The following is a 21011-nucleotide window of genomic DNA, read 5'->3' on the forward strand; positions in this document are numbered from 1 at the left end:
GTCACAACTCTTATTTCATGTCGTAATTCAGATGCAAACCACGACTTAACATTACGTCTAATAATAATAATTTAAGAGGGAATACAAACATGAGTATATTCTAAGTATTTTCCAGAAAATAATTTACACATATATTGTATCATAACATGTGCATGGCAGAGCAACTGCCAGTCAGCATTTTGTATAAGATCATTCAAGTTTTGATAATCAGCATTTTTATAGCACCATATCGAACGTATAAATTTACTAGTCAGACATTCATTTAGCTTCATTTCAACCATTGTGACATCGAGGTGAGATATATATCGTAAGCTACCTCAATAACACAGGGACCGGGCACGATTTTTAACCAACAGTATACAGATACATATATTATAGTATCCAGTTGGTTAAAAACTCGTGCCAGGTCCCTGTGCTCAATAACACCGGAAAGCTCTATTTCGCACGCATCGCTGACCAGCACACGGGATCTAGTGACGAAGCGCGTGTTTGACCTACACGTGCAGGTTAGTGAATGGCATTGGAAAAGGAATATGAACGCATAGTATCATTAAGCATGTAACGAGTTTCAACGTTCAAGTCTTCAATTATTGTTACATGCCGATTTTCATCAAGTGCGGTTTCAATGGAGTTTTGTTCCTAAAATGGATTTATACTGTCATTGGGTCTGTAAACTGTGCAGAGGAGGTATGAGGAATTATTAAAGAATATTTCTACCCATACGACTTCACCTGATGGAAATTCTAAGTCAAGACGGCGTTTGGTAGAAGTAAAATCAGATATAGACGACACCTCCATCTTAGGAATGAACAATATCTTTTCTTAAATGAGGCGTTGTTAAAACCAGGGATTGATATGTATACAATGTATATCGTCATCAGTTTTAAGTATGCTACGTGGAATTCTTCAGTCTACAATGTTTTGGAGGTAAGTTATTTTATTTCTTAAACTGCGAATATCCATACAAATTAATACCAAAATATGTAAGACTAGAATGAAGTTTGTATTACTGAAATAACCGTGTATTAGAAGAGTGTAAAATAAGATCTTCTTTCTTGAATGAGGCAATTATGGGATAAGTCCCCGTTTAAACTAGCGATTTTGCGTATGCCTATACTGTATGTCCCTTTTTAGGTCAAGATATTACTCGTAGATTGTTGTGTTGTTTGTAAATTTTGGCAAACTATGCAAAAAAATTTGTAATTTCAAACCACGGGGTCCAATACTACATATTTCTGTCATTAAATAACCATACAACAATCTTTACTAGTGTTTAAAGCATGTACTAGGTGCGCTGGTTAGACAGGATCACAGGGATCTGAAAATTAGTTACAGATTATCACCTGATTATATAACCATGGATAAACCAGATTGCCCCAAGACCATTTTTAGACGTTTTAGAGGTCTAGAACAAAAACGGTGAAAATCATATAGTACCATGTACAGAATGATTTTTACATTTTTTTAATTCTAGACCTCTTAAACGTCTAACAATGGTCTTAGGGTACTGTGGTGGGTCCATGATTATATACTCTATAACTAATTCCCGGACCCCTGTGAACAGGATTCGACTTTACAAACTAAGGCCTTTTTGACCTTGTCAGGAAAATTTGCAACATATAATCTACAGGCACCAATTTCCTGTATATGTGTAAATATGTAAGGAATACCAACAAAAACTAGTTGAAACCAGCGTCTTAAACCAAAAAATATTGAGAAGCTCATCTAACAATACATGTAAATGTAATTTTGTGCGACTGTTCACTTTAAGATGTGTGTGTGTATGCAGAAACTGAGATATGTTCACGTGTATGTCCAATGTTCCGTGGCTCACATATTGTTATCTCAAGTTATTTCAAAGAAAGAGAAAAGACGAATATTCCTAAAATTGTGTAAATAGCTATTTCTGGTGGGACGCAAATCTTATCAACACAGAAACCAAACTCCATACAGAATTATAATTACCAACATTACAGGGGACACAAAATGATATCTACACGTACATGTGGCTTTACATGTTTTGAGAGAAGGAGGGAGGGGAGAGTAAAACATTACATACGTAAGGTGTATATATGTATACCGTTTGTTATAGAATGCTTGCCACGTCCCTGTGATTTATGCCAGTAAAGCTTCAATAATAAATCTTTAAATCTAATTACGTGTAGATATTAGTAATTACACATTAAAGAATATATATATAGCATATAAATGAAATTATCATAAAGGACTTGCCTTTTGTCCTTATGAAGTGTTGCAATTCAGAAGTGTTGTCAGTTCGCCGGACTTCCGAACAATGGATTTGGAGGGAAAATTCTGACGCACGCACAGTCAGATCGAGTCTTTGAAGTCACGTGACTAAACACGTCGCTTAGGATGAGCATCATATCTATATCGATACGTGAAAATATTAAAATACATATTAAACAGCCGTGGAGAAATACGAAACTTTATTTGCAATTCTACTAGTTAATTTTCTTATTTAAATTTAATCTAATGCACTAAATTGATCTCATTCGCCCACAACAGTAATTGCATATTGGCTATGAATGCCAACTGAACGACGTTCAATGCGTAAATGATGCCCTACACACGGAAGCATTAAAATGATGTCCTACCCTCGAATACAGAAGCACAAAATCATCAATAAAAATATAGACATTGACACAATAGGTACTCCAAAGGCACATTTAAGGATCAGAGGATATGGGAAAAACTGTTCAAAAACCGTTCCGTCAAAATATAACCAAAAATCAAAATTATCTATGTCTCTGCCAAAATTGTATTCAGTAACAGGATTATAGAGGTATATGTATGGAATGCCTTCCCGGAGCATGTGGTCAACTCTGGAAATATTAACATTTTTATAAACATAGACTAAATAATCACTGGAAGAATCACGTCAGGAAATGTCTACCGTCTACCTAGACTAGGATTTTATACATATATGCTAGAGTTCTAGAAAGTACCATTAATACAAGTTGTTCATGAATATTTAAGAAACAACACTTTGTTTTCTTATATATGGTATGGTTTAATTAATTTCTCGAGTTGCCTCCCTTTGTATCATCTGTGTAGAGTTATTTTTAGAAGACTTGCTTTGCTACTTCCATTTCCGTCGCGGTGAAAAATGCAATCACACGCTGTAATTTTTAAACATATACAGTGCACTGTATGTAAATATTACCATACATCTTAACAAACATGGGATGTATATTAGTTTTACTGATATACACGTAAAATACTGTCTCTGTCACTCAGCTAGGCGCTTGCTTCTCGGAGACCCGGGTTCGATTCCTGGTCGGGACACACAACAGGCATCATGCGCATCCCTGTTCTTCTACAGTTCAAAAATTTACCTTAAAGATGCGCCAACGCTGAAAAATATCATTTTTTCTCAATCGAAAACAAGAGCAGGTGAATTTGTATTTTACTTTAGTTACATGAATGTTACTTATTTTGCACCATTACCATCTTTGAAAAGTTTGAGCTTCTGATATTACTTCAAGTCAAAAATATTAAAAAGAATTAATTGCATCCCGAAAAAATCCGTGGCACTACATTTATGTATGTCCTGAATGAAATGAAGTACTGATTGCACATGCACCAAAGGCAAAATAAATTACAGTATTTTATATGTATTTTTGTGTGTTTTAATAAGACATACATATACATATTGTACGTGATTAAACACCAATGATTGTTCGAATGATGAGTATCATTTATGCTCTGTCGGTGGTGGAGCATTTTTAATTATTGCTAATTAATCTAATCAAGTTATGGAAACAACCAAGTGTAGAACTATCTGATAATCTTCCATAAAAAAGATACATGTATTAGCTACTCTAAAAAAGTCAGCGTAGTATTGGACTCCAGTGTGTAATAATTATATTAAACTTATATGTGCCATAATTTTCATACTCACGACTCAAAAAGACTTTTTGATGTTTTATTTACTACCAAAAATTAACAACATTTGAAAATTACAATACTTACAATGCATAGGTTTTTATTTTGTAAGCAAGAATAAGAGCTGAAAAAGATTTTTGGCAGTAATGCCAAAAATCATTATATTTACATCTTCAGTTCAGTAAAATGAGTAGATATGATCAGACCATGAAGCCAGGATAATGTCTACAATTTCAGTTAACATTTAACAATGTAATTGGAAAATGATATCTGCTGTTAAGTTTCCATCTAAACTTAATACAGCGCTTTTAAAATTTTGTCGTGTAAATAATGTTTGCATGGTATCATGCATGTTTGTCTGTCCATTTCAATGATTTTTACATTTTTTATTCATCAAATATGATGGTTTTCAATAGATTACTGAAGAAAAAAAGTAACTAGTCAAAGTTTTCGCGCATTTACGTTACATGTAACTTTAACAATATTTTCCAGATATGAGATACCTTACTACATTATAACTTACTACATTATGAATCATTAGAGTTACTTCCCTTCGTTTGGTCATGCCAAAGTGAAACGAATTAAGGAAATCAGAATAGATACTTTTATAGAAACTTCTGAACTGACAAATAAAAAGTTAGACTTTACTTATTTTCGGATAATTTTATTTGCGATAAGGAGTTTCTAGAATGTTTGATAATGTACCAAAGTGTTTTTGATTGGTGACTTTCTTAAAGTACGAGATATAAAAATAAAATCCTTGAGAAGAGTACAAAAGTATCACTTACAGTTTTGGGAGGGACGACTTTACGTGAGTGGATTATGTTTGTATTTTTAAAAGAACAGAGACAGCACGTGCGCGCGTGTGTGTAGGGGAGGGGGATAGGGATACATGGAACTACAATAAATACCCGTTTCGCTGATAACGCTACGGAATTCGGGAGGGAAATATTTCAGTGGCGAGGATGAAAGTGATTGAAAAATGATAAGTGATGACAGATAAGGAGTCGTGTTAAAATATTAACGTGGCTGCCTAAAGCTAGAGAAGGTCCTCTCATACACTTGGAATTACCGAATAAAATATTATTAATAGGCAAAGCAAAAAGAACAGTTTCAAATGAAATATAACCCACATATACATTTGTATTTCCCTTCAAGTCCGGTCCGGATTTGCACTATATATCTAGCTCCCATTAGATATTTGTTTTCCTTCCGTGGATTATTTTGAGAAATTTAACTCCAGCCATCTATCATGTATATTCACACTCGATCCATTTTAACTGCCAATACTTATAGCGCCCGTTGGTTTCTTGTATCGAACTGTAAATAGCAAGGAGATCTCCAACAGTCCTGCAGCCCTCTCCGGCACACAGCTGGTCATATATCGGCTAGTGCTGTTCTCGGACAGGACTGATCCAGCTAATATATTTGTAAAGATTCAGCGAGGCACGGACGATGTTTGTATGTAAATATATATTAGGAAAATTTGCTCCTGAATATGGGTTAAACGATTAGGTGCGTGCATGTAAGTCGTTAGACCTACTCAGCAATGGTCTGAGTTGGGCGAGATAGAGATGTTTTAGTGAACATGCAAAATTACATTTAATGTTTATCGGACAAACAACGGTGTTGGAGGATGTTTTACGACAAGGAATGCTTGGACATTAATAGTTAACCAATTATTTCAAGTTCGTTTGCTCTTTCAAGTGTAGGTGGAACGTTTGAAATTTCGGAATCGACAACAAGAACAAAAAAACTCAAAACAGCTACTTGGGAGTTCTGAGGTGTTGGTTTTGGTATCGTGGAGTTAAAATATATGTAATTAAGGAAAACAATAGGTGAAAATGCATTAAAAGTGTGATACGGAATTAAGCAAGTGCTTATGAGATTAAGCAAGTGAGCTCAGTAGTAAAAACACGTGAACAGGATTTAAAATGTGTGACACATGAGTTAAAACACTCACATCGGAGTCAAAGCATGTGTTGGGGAGTTAAAAAAAACAAACGTGACCAGGACACAGAATATATAAGAATGAATTTAAACACGTGTAAACATGTTGAAGTAAGTTAAAACACGTGCGCAGGAATTAAAACGCGCATGAAGGAGTTAAAATACGCGCGAGGTAGTTAAAGCATGTGCGTTCAATGTATGAGTTAAAATACATGCTGAGGATTTAGAACGCATGTGTAGGGAGTTAAAACGCGCGTGAAGGAATTACAGCACGTGCGAAGGAGTTAAAACGCGCGTGAAGGATTATAGTACTTGCGAAGGAGTTTGAACATGTGTGAAGGAGCTAAAACGCGTATGAAAGTGTTTTTCTGGAATTTAGGGGAAAACTTTATAAGGCTTGAACAACTACATGTATATATAAGCTAAAATTAAAGTATTACTCGCAAGGATATTTATCAAGTAGCGAGTGTACAGATAAGTGCATTGCAGAATAAGGTGTAGGCACGTTTATGGCCCTGTCATCATCAAAATTAGTAGCATAATCGTGTCTAAGTATAAAAGAACAACGTTAAGTAGTTGTTTCCAACAAATTTTTTTTTCGCCGTGGAATACACTATTCACTTCCATTTGGAAAAAAAATCGTACTATATCCAACATTGGACTTTATTTTTGTGAAAAAAAGACTAGATAATCTTCAACTCTCGAATCCATGAACAACGGAAATGATTATTGATATTGTACTTTAATTTAAGTGCTATGATGGTAAACAATTAAAAAAAATAATAAGTGCCTCTTGGAGATAACATTATTGTACATGTGTTATAAACTTTGGAATTCTTTATTCTAGTGAACGAAAAAAAAAATTAATGAAGAAGTCGAAATGGATTTTAAGCGATGCAGAAATGATGAAGAGTTAATTTCAGTGAAGTAAAAGTTGTCAAATTTGGTTTCAAATGGAAATCTAGCGCTCTTTTCGTTCCAATGAATAGAAAACAAGTCGAAACGGATTCTAAGAGATGTGTTAACGTTGCGCTCAAACATTTGAGGGATTAGGATCATCGCACGCATGACGTCAGGTGTGTGATGCTGAGACAAAAAGGCCCACTTCCAGAGACTTACAGCTACAGGTACTTGTTGAGTTTGACGTAGAATAATGTTGGTAAATTAGATGTTTATAAATATTCAACAAGCATCAAGTAGGCATATAGGTAGGTACTGGTTAATTGATAGACTTAGGACTAGGCCTGTTTTCAGTATTTGCAGACAGGTGCACATGGTTGAGTTCACAAAGGTGTGCGGTAGGCAATCTCTACCACACTAGCTGTGACCAAGGACTAAGGCTCTTATTTAGACTAATTTCATATTAAGACACATAATTTTACCATCGTCGATTATGATGAAGATACGTGTCTTTGTCTCGACTGTCAAATTATTTTGGTCATTTCTTTATTTTCCGGGCGAATGAAGATGCTTGTATAGGAAGGAGGGTTGTTGAGGGAGGTGTTGAGGGAGGGGTAGAGTCGGGGTTGGGGGTAGTGGTCTCAAAACATTTTTAACAGGTAGTATTAATTAATATATAGCTTAAAATATATGGTAACTTTAGTCTTCAAAGTAACTGGAGCCTGGGCAGGGGCATCTCAAAACTTAAGAGAAGTTAATTCACCTGTAAATATACAATGGATGTCAAGAATTATTGGCAATGGAAAATGTACCCATGTGCCCCAGAAGATTAAGATGTCAATAAAAAGGGGTCATCTCAAAAGGTAATTAAGGTTTTTAATGTAATGGAGTGTCTCTGAAATTAGGGGGTGGTCTCAAAATATAAAATTACATGCAAGGTAATGGTGTGTATATGAAATAGGGGAGCATCTCAAAATCTTAATAAATGTGAGAGAATAGTTAATGAATTTGGCTATCAATATAATTTAAATTTCAAATGAGGATCGAGTATTGGGAAAAGTGAAGCCAGAAATATTATTGTTGATGGAACATTTGAAAATGGAAGCCATATAACTTTTCAGTGCTTGGTATAGAGCTATATAAATAGAAAGAGCATTGGCTTTAAAACCTGGCTAATATGCCATCTGGTGTGTTATTAGTCTAGCAGTTCATATACACTGAAATAATTTAGGTCATTTATTGCTAATACAGAATTACAAATATAGTCATTATTAAAGTTTTATTGATATGGTACCCTTTGTCTTAGCCACCCTGCTACAAGAAGCTATTGCTATCAGTACCTCAAGGCCCCAGAGCCCTAAATTCCCAACATCCCTTCCCAAAGAACCCCATCACCCTGCCCTTTGTCCTACCCACATTTTTATCGCTTCCTCCTCCTTCCCCCAGGGCTTCGGCTACACCCTATAGCTCCTCCAACAATCTAGGGCTCCTCCTACTCGGAACCATCAGCCCAAGTGCTCCTACTCCAAGAATCCTAACCCCCTGGAAAACCCAGAAACTCAAGGCATTAAGGCTCCCAAACTCAAGACTATTAGACTTCAGATCAACTTCACCCAAAGGCTCAAGCCCATAGACCCCCAGAATAGTCCCTCCAGGAACTACATGCAACCTTTAGCTTCCTAGCCCCTGGACCCAAAAACTTTGATCCCTGTTCTGGGCCCAAGATCTTGTAACCCCAATATTGAAGGTCTCCAGGCTGCAAGCTCCTTGCCCAGAAGCTCCTTGTCCAAAAGCTCCTTGCCCCAAGCCCCTTGCCTCAAACTCCTTGCACCAAAGCTCTACTCAGAATCCACAGCCTCATAAAAAGCCCTCAAGTCACTTCTGTCCTCTATAGTGCGCCCCATCAAGCCGCAGATTGTGAAAACAAAATCTTTCATGAAACAATCTACCCTTGCCTCTTCCACTCCACTTGAAAGGTTAACGACAAAATCATAAATATCTCACCAGTTGATATTTATACGATATTGTGTTCATGTAATTGGTGCAAATCAATATCCAGCCCTCGGAGCTTCCAGCACGAATGAAAATTAGGAGTTATTTCATATACATGTATGTATAATAACAAGAGTTATACATATATACTACTGTTAAACTCGGTACTGTTTTTCTATGAGCTACAAACAGCCTGAAAGTATATTTCCCCCCGGGGCCGATATCCGACTGCATCGTGTTATAATAACCGACGATTGATCCATATTTCAGCACGTTAAGCATCCTGTTCCGGCGTCCAACAGCTTGCCAGTTTGTGAAGCATGTCCAGGAAATTGCAAGGTAATTTGTTAACAGTATTTTTGAATTTCGTTGCTTCTAATTTTCTGTTTGGATTCTAGATGATATTGTTAGAAAAAAAGCTGTGTTCAGTGTTTGAACGGATATTGAATTTGTAGCAGAAAGTGCATTGTAATATGTGATTCTTTTTTGTCTTAATAGGTTTTTTAAAGATTTTTTTCTTAATATCTGAAGGAAAAGATGTTAAGATAAAAATCTTTGAAAAATCATATTAGGAAAAAATTTTCATAGGACAGTATTTAATAGGTAATCTGGAATAAGTGTTATGTAAAATTTGTATAGAAGAATATGAAGTATATAATATGCATCTAAAAAAAGTCACGTATGTAGTAGTCATTATACAACTTATTGAAGCTCAAAAAAGATACTGCTACTTGTCGTATTAATTATCAGCTAATTTGTAATTCGCTGAAATAAGTTTGGCTACATTTAAGTTTGTTTTAATTAATGAAATAGACCTCTACTAATATCACAATAATATTTTTATTTTCATGTTTACCAAAATTCTTAGGATTAAAAAAACCCATTTAACAGAATTTATTTTTTCTACTGAAAACAACATATTTTTACAGTGACTTGATTTCACATTTTCATACAAATTTCTCGGTTTCTTCTTAATTTTGACTGACTGCTGGTCTGTGGTTTTTCTCCAGGTACTCTGGCTTTCCTCCACCATCTAAACTTTGTACATCCTTAGTGACCCTCGCTGTTAATAGGATATTAAACTGATACCAAACCAAGTACCGTATTCGACCCAATAAGTGCCCAAGGTCTTTAAAAAAATTGAAAAAATAAAATAAAAAGGTGCTTAATAAGACGAAACTATTGCAAACCTATACAGTTTTGAAAGTTTTGGTGTTAAGCCCGGGCAATTGAAATGAGACCTCGAAAAGGGGCGCTTATAGGGACATGGGTGCATGCTTATTGGGTCGAATACGATATGTGTAGCCCAATTCTCAAGAGAATTATATTTTGGCAAGTTTTGTAATGTTTTAGACGTAATGAGACTTTATAATGAATGCCATAAGTTCATGACAATAATGTGTTGCTATAGCAGAAGTAGAAAAATAAATATACAATATCTATGACAACATACCACAAAGGTTAATCTAGTATTAGTAATATGGTATGGCATTTGCAATTCTTTTGAAGTTTGACCTTGGAAATATTTATTTGACCTTAGTATGCAAAAAATTCCATTCTCTTGTAATATGTAATGATGATATCCTCATATTATGAGCTGATCACTGCAATTGTAACAGGAGAGGAGAAAATGTAGCGCCTAGACTGGGATTCGACCCGCGACCTCCAAATACTAGCCGAATTCTCTACTGCTGAGCTACCTGGTCACCAATGATCGAATCAGTCCAACTCCACTTCACATTTGTATTTAGGCACATGGTTGTCAAATTGTCGACGATGTACTAGCTGGTGACTTAACCACAATCACATTAAAAAAGTTTTCAATACAGTGATACAGCTGAAATAGACATAGATATAGAAAAATATATTCATGTACCATATTTTACCCAATAACTGCCCCTTTCCCTGTATATATAAGCACCCCTCTCCTTTTTGAGGCCTCTGTTCCACTTACCTAGACTTAGATACAGACTAAATTTATGAAAACTGTGTATGTTTCTCTATTTGATTTCTTTTGCAAATTGATTAATATCTTACTCTGTGCAATATGATCTTGTGAAATGTTGGCCAAATTTGGTCCAAATAAGGGCCCAGGGCATTTATTGGGTTGAATACAGTAATTCAGTTTAAATGATTTCTAAGAAAAACAAATAGAAAGTAATCTTTAAAGAAGTACATGATTCCAACTGGCTTTTGTTTTAGAGTTTTGTGTATACTTTTGTTATTAGAATGTTTCTGGAAGCTGCCTGTATATTAGAACCCTAGAACCTGGTACCATATGGCTATATTGATATAGAGCAGGGATTAGCGGGTCTGTGTGGAATCGAGATCTAAAGGGCTATTTTGGATTGTTGATTTTGTTCATAGATAATAACATCTGGATTAAAGGCTAAAATTTCTGGCTTGTTTGTGTTAGCTGAAGAGTTTAAATGTTTGAAGTTTTGAGGGCACTTGTAAAACAATTTATCAACAAATGTTTCATCAGCATTGAGAACTTTGTGGCTATGGTGCTGCATGCAAGTTGGTTAAATCTTTTGTGTTTGAACTACAAAGCGTATTCTTAATGGATGTACTATAAATTAATTTGACTTATATCCTTGTATACTGTATACATAAGGAAAAGTTTAAGTGTTGCTGAAGTCATCGTTTTAAAAGTAAAACAATAAAATTTGTATCCACCGGTAGCTAGGCCTTGAGAATTTTTATTTTTTTTGGAAGATGAAAAATAAATATTTCTATATCAATTTAAATTTTGCAACTTCAACTTTAATTTTTAGCAAAAAAAAAAAAAAACATGGATGCTTTCCTTCCCTATAACTTAATTCATTTTATTATGTCCCTGCCCTGAAAGAAAAATAAATTTGGGGGTATTAAATGAGTTATACAATTTTAATTAATGACTTGGTGTTTGATTCTGGACAAAATTTACAAAAGGAACTAAATGAGATCTAAAGTCTGAAGATGTTTTTCATTTTTGAAATTGTCTCTATGTGATACCTAAAACATTTCCCTGAAAATAAGCTTTTGCCATTGCAAATGAAAAGTTGATGTAATTGAGTTATGGTTTTCTTCATTACACATGTATGTTCCAACTGTGTGACCATGATTTTTATCATTAGAATTTTATTGGAGAAGTGTTGAGTTTTATTAGCCTAATGTCCTTTTACAAACATAGATCAAGCAAAATTATCAGAAAAAAATGACAGCGTGGATTTTTTATGCATTCCAACTGAAACAAGAGTACAATTTATGTTTGTTTTCCAGTGATATTTGACCTGCATTTGTTGTATCACATGACTTTTGTTAAAAAAGAATGGTTTTGGCATCAAGATATTTTCTTGTTTATAATTTCCCCATAATAAGTAAATAGTACATATATGTTGTGAAATGTATATTTATACCCCCTCCCACTCCATCCACCCCTCGCACAACAAATTTAAGGGGGGCGGGGGGGGGGGGTATACTGGAATAGAGTTGTCCATCTGTCTGCCTGTCTGTAGACACAACTTTGTCCAGCGAACTTCTCCTGAACTACTTGACAGATTTTGGTAAAATTTGGTACACACATAACCCTGACATAGGGAGTTGAGATCTATTCTGTATTTGCATATATTCAGAGTTATCTGCCCTTGCGGGTGTGTTTAAATTGGTGACATCATGTGTTTGCGAGCGTAACGTCATACTTTTTTCGCAGAAAACGATGTAAATTGCGCTCACATAGAGATTCAAACAGTGTTTTCATAAAGGTGGTATGAACCTCCAAATTATGGCATACAGACATATTCTGTATCCATTGGAAATAAATGTAGCGCTCAAAACAAATTTCTACATTCAAAAATGTAATAAAGTGATGATCCTCCAAAATTATGGCATTCCTAGGAAATAAAATCAATATGAAACCTGTAAAAAATAAAAGGAAAACCTCCCCAAAAAGAAGAAAAGTTAAATGCATATTTTCCACTTGATGTAAACATGTAAACAGTAATATAAAATCCATCTACATATTTCACTAACCATGACCAAGGATGATTGTTTAAGGTGTTAGCGTTTTTTCTATATAATTACATTAAAACCCGACAGACAATTTGAAAAAGCATTAACCTCTATCTACACAAAGGGTCTAATTATCTGGAGATTTTACGAGGAAAGCAACAAACTAGAGACTGACATTGATAGCGTTTTATCAAATCTGACGGAGTAGAGTTTATTTGATAGTTTGATAATTAAAGCGATGGTTAAGACAGCTGAAGGCTTTTGTTACTATACACCAGAATGGCTGTTTCGGTATCGTTGTGTTCATTTTGAGATAAATCTTCTTTAAACTTCCTGGTATACGATATCTTCAAACAAATTCCTTATAATAGAGGCGTTTTTTTTCTCTACTATACATACAGATACATATATGAATGTTGTGCACAAATTTTGTTGCACTGACAATTGCTGAAAAGGAGCCGGGCAATATGTAGATCTTCAAGTTTGTATGATTTAATATCAGATATTGTCTTTAGGACTTTAGATATCTGATCAGGGATATGAAACCAATGCCTATCAATGGACCCCAGGGGTCTTAACCCTTAGGGGCTCACGAGGCCCCTGGACCTCAAAGCTCCTTCAAGACCTTGAAATATTGTTCCATAAAAACATGCACTCATTGAATTTATCCTAAATCCATGCATCTAGGAGGTGCCGTTTAAAATGAACTCAAGTCTCAGGGTATAGATGCATTAACCCCAAAGGTTCCTCCTTCCACTAGGCTTCCTCCCATCCCAAGGGCTTCTCCTGCCCCAGGGTTCTTCCTACCCGCAGGCTTCTTCCTACCCCCCGGGTTCTTCCTACACCCAGGCTTCCTCCTATACCCCGCAGGTTTCTTCTTACCCCCTGGGTTCTTCCTACCCCCCCAGGGTTCCTCCTTCTTCCAGTGTTCTTCCTACCTCAGGGTTCTTCCTATCCCCCAGGGCTGTTCCTGTCCCTAAGGGCAGCTCCTGTCCCAAAGGCTCCTCCTACCCCTGGTGTTCTCCTAAACCCAGGTCACTCCCTGCAGTTAATTAATTGCTCCATCTTGCATACCCAAACTGTTGACATTATAAAAAATTGAAAACATGATTTTTTTTTTTTTTTTAATGAATTAAATTGATTACTTCACAAGAAGATTGTTTATAAAAATAACCAATTACTGTCAAAAAGCTGATGTAACTCAAACACAAATGTGAGCATTTGTTAAATTCTTTAATCTGATTACTCGGTAAGAAAATGAAATTTATTTGTAAACTGTGTAATACTGTCATTGATTGATGTCTGTATGATGTTTTTAGGTGACGAGGAAAGCCGTGCCGACGGAACTTGTATATAAATATGAACTGTGGATTATATAAACTGTGCAGAAAGATGCCAACGTGTTGTCAGATACACAGCGGTGGTGATACAGCTACTTTAAGTAAAGATGACAAAAACAAGAAAGTGTTCTCGGCCTGATATCACTGAAATTGATTTTCAGAGAAAATTGAGTGAATTTATTTTTTTAACTTCATTGATTCAAAAAAGTGAAAAAAATATTCAAAGGGATAAAACCTCAGAGGATTCTTTTTAATAAAAAGATTGTCTGCAAGGAGATGCATGAATTGGATTAACTGTAATTGCTGGAGTTTGTGAAAAGTCATTGATTTTCAATTTGTCGTGGAAGTATATCAAGTGAACTGATTCAAAACTGGATAAATGGCAGGAATCCTTCATACAACAACAGGATTGTGATATTTTCTGTCATGGTTCAGTGATTTTAAGATTCGTGGGATGTACACAGTCATACATGTAGATCGATGATTACAAGATTACAGTGATGTTTAATGTCATGGTTCATTGATTAAAAAAAAAAATCAGGATGTTGAATACAAGTTCAGTGGTTACAGGATTACAGTAATGTCTCATGTCATGGTTCATTGATTACAGAATTTCCTGAGGATTAATGTAGTCACAGTTCAGTGGTTACAGGATTACAGTGATGTCTCATGTCATGGTTCATTTGATTATCGGAGTTTGCAACGATGTCAACTATGAATTTGAGTGTCTAAATAATGTCTTATGTTACAGATCAGTAATTACAAGGCACCATGACCATCTCACCATCAAGGTTAACTGCTTACAGGATTACAACAATATCCCATGTCATGGTTAAGTGATTACAAGACTTTATAACTGTCACAGTTCAGTGATTAAAATATATTTAATGCTCTCTGTTACAGTTGAGTGGGTTTTAGGTTTCTATGACGTTTTCTCTTATACTGCCATGATTGATAATGAGGCAACCTTTTCATTAATGATGGACATGCTTCATGGAATAAACTAATGGAGGTAATCATCCGACTGGAGTAACAACTGTTGTCCCACTTTCCTGGAGATTGGAAATTACCTCCGACTCCCAGGGGATGTCAGCTACCCCGAACACCCAGGGGGTGTCAGCTACCCCGAACCCCCAGGGGATGTCAGTTACCCCAAACCCCCAGGGGATGTCAGCTACCCCAAACCCCCAGGGGATGTCAGTTACCCCAAACTCCCAGGGGATGTCAGCTACCCCAAACCCCCAGGGGATGTCAGTTACCCCAAACTCCCAGGGGTCGTCAGCTACCCCAAACTCCCAGGTGATGTCAGTTACCCCAAACTCCCAGGGGATGTCAGTTACCCCAAACCCTCAAGGGATGTCATCAATTTCCAACCCCCAGGGGATGCCAGTTACCCCTGACCCCCAGGGGATGTCATTTGCCTCAAACCGTCAAGGAATGTCAGTTACCCCCAACCCCCAGGGAATGTCAGTTACTCACAACCCCCAGGGTATGCTAGCTTCCCCTCTCTCCCAGGGCGTATCAGTGCCCCCATTTCCCCAGAACATGCAGATCCCCCCGGTCCCTCGAGATGTCTCAGATATCATCACCCCAAATAATGCGATTCTTCAACCACCTACACAGTTCCTGGGATTCTCTTCTGCCTCAATGACATCTGAAGCTTCTGAAGGTGATGTAAGGTCTCCTATGGTTACAGGAATGGTGGCCAAAGAAAACAAATGTGCTCCTGGAATGAATGAGAAATCTTCAAGGGATCTGAAAAATGGAGACCAAAGTGTGCCTGGTAGGGATAGTGTTCAGGATATAAAAGACTCAAATGTGTCTTTCACTGAGATGGATTCCAAAAGTAATACTGTGATATCAGAAGAAATGGTAAGTTCCCAGACATCAAGAGACAGATACTCTGTAGATTCCTTAGATTCAGGAGGGGCTATTTACGTAGAAATTGGGCAAATACAATCACATTTAAGTAACAACTCGCCTCAGATAACTTCAGGCCAAACTTTGGATGATGTAGATGGGCCAAGAGTATTTTCAGAAACACCTTTGTCAAATGATGTGGGTCAAAGACCAATACCTCCAAACACAAAAACAAGAGAGGTCGAATATGCGAGAATTCAGAAAAGACCAATGCAGGCCAAGGGCGCATCTGATAATATTGTGGTAAGTCCGGAAAATTCCAAGGAAATGAGAATTCCAGTAGAACAAGTCATAGACAGACAAGAACAGGATATAAGTGTGGAGACTTCGGAAAACTCAAGGAATTCTGGCAATTCTGGAATTATCCGCGGCGTTTCTGGAAGTTCTATGACATTTGAAAACTATCAAAGAGTTCCGGGGACAATGATTCCAGTAAGTTCATGCCTTTTACAAACAGTCAGTTCGATGGCTGGCGTTCAGACCACATCTTGTGATAACACTAAACTTCCTGGAAATGCTGTTCCGATTCCTCCGACACGTGTGTCATCCAAACCTCCCAGACCGACCTCAAAGCTACATCTCCATGACAACAGGCACCGTTCTAGTCCCCGTAGGGGCGACACTGACGTCAGAACGTTTCGACCAATTAATCATCAAACCTCGCCAGTTCTAGGGTCAAGGTCACCTGTGTCTGTTAGACAGCATCACAGAACAAGGTCGTCGGACATAACCATGACTACAGACCGTCCAAATCAAGGTCGTTATTTCCACGGACCAGTTGCTAGGACACAGTCTTTTCAAGGTCAAGGTTACGAAGGAACTGTTGTGAAAACACCTTCAAATGAAGGCCGTTTTTGTGATAAGACAATTTCCAGAACACATTCCTACGAGGATCACCATTACCACGGCGACGTAGGTTCAAGGACACGGACACTTTCCTTTGTGGAGGCAAATCGCCGCAACCTTCAAACAAGGGCAACGTCAGAGGAATTTCAACAAGGTTCCGGGATTTACCAAAAGGTAGGGTCGGTAGTGAGGTCAAGATCAAGTGTAACACCTCAACCTATAAATAGACATCAGCTCGACACAACCAAATCTTCACACCAATCCGACAAAAAACAGTTACTAGTAAAACAAAGTAGTTCGGCAGGTTTTCGGCCTTATGGAACAGTTTCCAGGACGATGTCTCGTACGTTACCAAAGGATAATGCTAAAAACAGACAGAGTGTTCAGTCGAACCAGACATCAATCAGTGTGACATCTGTAGCGGAAAGTGTCAAGTGTGGAGTGAAAGAACTCGTACGAATTCTTTATATACCATTCGCTTGCTGTCGACGTCGAAAGGTAAGATAATTTTACTTTCTATTTTGCTGTCTTGCAATGATTGAATGATTCTTGTTTCAGGAACATTTTTTTGACTCTTACAACAGGTTCAGAAGTCATAACAAAATCTTAAACTGAAGTTTGCTTATATACAGCCAATTAAAAGTGACATAACTGTTTGTATCGTCATCTGTGATTGGCTAAATAGACATCATAGTCTAAGCTTACTTCATTCACACCTGAAGACACATTTGAACTCTTCTAGTTCAAAGAATGGAATAGTTTATTATGAGATTTTAGGGGTGAATGAGGAAAGGCTGTTTCATGGGCAAGTTTGTTACCTTAATGCATATTTCATTGAGATTAAAAAAATGTCCATTAATTTGAAACTGCAGGGACTGAATATTTCAGCTTCATTAACTTAGGATGCTTATAAGTCCATAATCATCAGATAGTGGGCTATTTATATATCGCTTTTTGTCTGACTGGTACAATTGGTCCATCCATCTGTAACTATACTATTTCTCTGAAAGTACTGAAGGATTATGTCTCAAATTTCTTATGTAGACTTCCCTTGGACCCTATAACTTTAAAAACTGATAGATGAAATTATTTGGTGTTCTTCATGGATTTCTATGACCAATATCCTTATAGTTGAATAATATATCAGAGCTAGGTCTTGTGAATGTTTTGTAGCCTTTGTCTGGGTCAGTTAGATGCTTGTTACTTGATATGTTCCGTCGTTGTTGATAGTTCTTATTTACTAAGTAAACTCCCTTCCTGTATGCGTTTGTACTGTGGCGAGAGCCTTTATATCGTATTAGTACTACAGAGGGAAAACGAAGCGAAATCAATACACAATGATATTTAAAGGTTACGGAATTGGCAGTCATATTGTTGGCAGACCTTGAAATGCCACAATAGAAATACAATCGCCTTAGTTTCTGATTTTTATGATTGGTTAATTAGGGCAATTAAAATAAATCCCCAAACGTGACAGGGTCATAAGTTATATTAACCGGCATTGCATCCTTATACCTTAGAATCGTGTTATCGATGAAATCTGAAATATGATAAACTCATTATTGAGTGTTTACCATGAATATTGATTAGGTGCTGAAGTAGAGAGGTAGAGAGCCGTTTAGAGTACTGAGTTCATTAATGTCTAGTGTCAATAAATGTTGATGGCCATTTCCAACATTTTGTGCCGGACAACAATTTTAACAGGCAACTGTAAACAAATTGCAGTGGCAGGGATTTCTGACGCATGTTTTCTGCATCTCTGATGCATAAAAATGCCTAGGGACTCCTAAAATAAAATGATGGGAGTTCTTGGGACTCAATGTTGAAGGAACTTAAAATGAAAATTACAGGTCAATTTAATGAAGCAGAAGCAATAATTGTCTATTTTTGTCAAAAGCATATAGTTATTTTGGTACAAGATGTATTTTCTGATACAGCATAGAAAGTTTTATAAAATCTACAATAAATTTAAGCAAAAAGACTCAATGTTTTTATAAGGGAGTCACAAACTTCAAACCTAGGAGTCCTTGAGACTCGAAAGTTAAAACGGGTGAGAAACCCCTGCAGTGGTCAGAATTGTTCTGATGGATTTCATATTTTTTTGTGTTGTAATTTAATTTGAGGCATTTTTTAAAAATTGAGGCTTCAAATAATTGTATCAAGTGGCACTTCTAGGGACAAATGGACCTTATTGGGTTGAAGACCATACATCTTTATATACTTTGGTAGGTCAATTATTATATCAAATGTCTTCCACCAACTTTGCTGATAATAATTTATTTTGTTATTGGGAGCTTTTAGCATGTTTTTGGATAAAAATGTTAAGGGCGATGTTGTTAGTTAATTAGAACCATGTATGGGATTATATTTTAGCAGAATCATCAATTTGAAGTCATTCACCCCCAAAATGTCATAATGGGTTGGTCTAGTCTTTGACTTAGGATAGTCTAAATGTGTCTTCAGGGGTGGACGAGTAGTAAGGTCAAACACACCTGGCACAACTTCATTACACCTCCAAGACCTTAATTAGATGTTAATTAAACTTATACAAGATATTAACGAGGGCGTATTTTGGGGTAAGTGTTGCTTCATGGTTATCATTTCATAGGTCACCTGTCAATCAAATACATGGGAGTTACATAATAGAACGTGGCGTTTATATACTCAATAATGGTTCTGATTGGGTGGCGATAAAAGGCCAGTTAAAGGCTGAAAGGCTTTTAGTGTGAGTGATCTTATTACTGATTTTTTGTCTGCATGGCTAGTGAAATTTTATCTCATATTATCAATGATTTTCCCCCCTAAAACTGGCAATAGTATAATTTCGTGATAATTGCATACCTTGTGTCTGCAAAACCTATAAACATGCGTCATTTAAAAGCTTTAAGAAAAAGGGAAGACCAGTGTGATTGGTCGAAAGTAAAATCCTAGCAGACCTGTGATTGGTTGAAAGTAATATATTTGCAGATCTGTGATTGGTTGAAAGTGAAATATTATCAGATCTTTGATTGGTTGAAAGTAAAATATTAGCAGACCTGTGATTGGTTGAAAGTGAAATATTATCAGATCTTTGATTGGTTGAAAGTGAAATATTTGCAGTCCTGTGTTTGGTTGAAAGTAAAATATTTGCAGATTTCTGATTGGTTGAAAGTAAAACCTAAGCAGAACTGAAATTGCATGTAAAACTTTAAATGCTTGATAGATTAATTAATAGATGGTAGACTTAAAAGGTCACAGAATTTTATTGTAAAATTTTTGTAGAAAAAAACTTTGTTTAAAAGGATGCCAATGTCTGTCAGAATTATAAATTGAACCAAAAGCTTATTTGTCAGGCAGTCTGTGACGTTGATGTTTTTTTCGCTGCTAGTTATTTAGACTAATAAACCTCACAATTTTACTAGTCTGACAATTTAATCACTATAACTCCAAATATAGTATTTACCAATTTTAATTGGGTGAGGAGCCACTAGTCCAATCGGACTAGTTCTTTACCTATTGGCACTAGTCCGGTCAAAAAAATTACTAGTCATGGGCATCAGACTAACTTGCTTAAAGTCGCCAACTGGTCAGCAATAATTTTAATGGTATATATAATATTGGGGTTTAACCTTGAAATACTATTATGCCTAATGGACAACATACACTTTTTGAAGTCCTAACACAATGGCTTGAAATTGGAGACGGGCCGGCCTTCATCAGTAAAGATCATTTCTGTCCAATATCCACTGTTCTATGTTGACCATAAACAGAGGTATCTCAAATGTCAATATATCCTCGGGAGTAGACTCTCTGTCTTTTGGACGCTTGAAGCACATGCGACCTCTGTTTCTATCATGTGACCTTTGTTGCGATCGTATAACCTCTGTTGCGTAAGCTGTAACGTAATAAAGTCGACGGAAGAATTTGGATGAGTATACAGAACAATCCCTTTAGAATTGGATGTTTGACAACTGTATATATTAGCAGCAAAATCCTGGAGACATTGTCTGGGCAATTTCTCATACAGTCACTATCTGAACAGTGGACCTTTCAGAAATAGATGTGCCTATATATATCATTCTTATGATTAAAGGGGTTCACCTCGGGGTTGCAGGTTTGAATCCCATATGGGGGCAGTGACCTGGTACTGACCACTAATCATTGGTTTTTTCTCTAGCTACTATG

The 21011-nt window shown here is 36.4% G+C and overlaps 1 protein-coding gene across 16 annotated transcripts in view; it reads left to right on the plus strand.

Moving 5' to 3' along the window:
* Window positions 1-15152: 15152 nt before the first annotated feature.
* Window positions 15153-21011, plus strand: part of LOC138310935 (tensin-3-like) — a 329375-nt gene continuing 323516 nt past the window's right edge. For all 16 annotated transcript variants that reach the window (XM_069252269.1, XM_069252273.1, XM_069252277.1 and 13 more), the window contains exon 1: window positions 15153-17345. In XM_069252269.1, coding sequence (XP_069108370.1) covers window positions 15168-17345 — 2178 coding nt within the window. In that variant the 5' untranslated portion in view covers window positions 15153-15167. The remainder of the gene's footprint in view (window positions 17346-21011) is intronic.

The sequence above is a fragment of the Argopecten irradians genome, chromosome 16 (genome assembly GCF_041381155.1).
Source record: "Argopecten irradians isolate NY chromosome 16, Ai_NY, whole genome shotgun sequence".
Taxonomy (NCBI): Eukaryota; Metazoa; Mollusca; class Bivalvia; order Pectinida; family Pectinidae; genus Argopecten; species Argopecten irradians.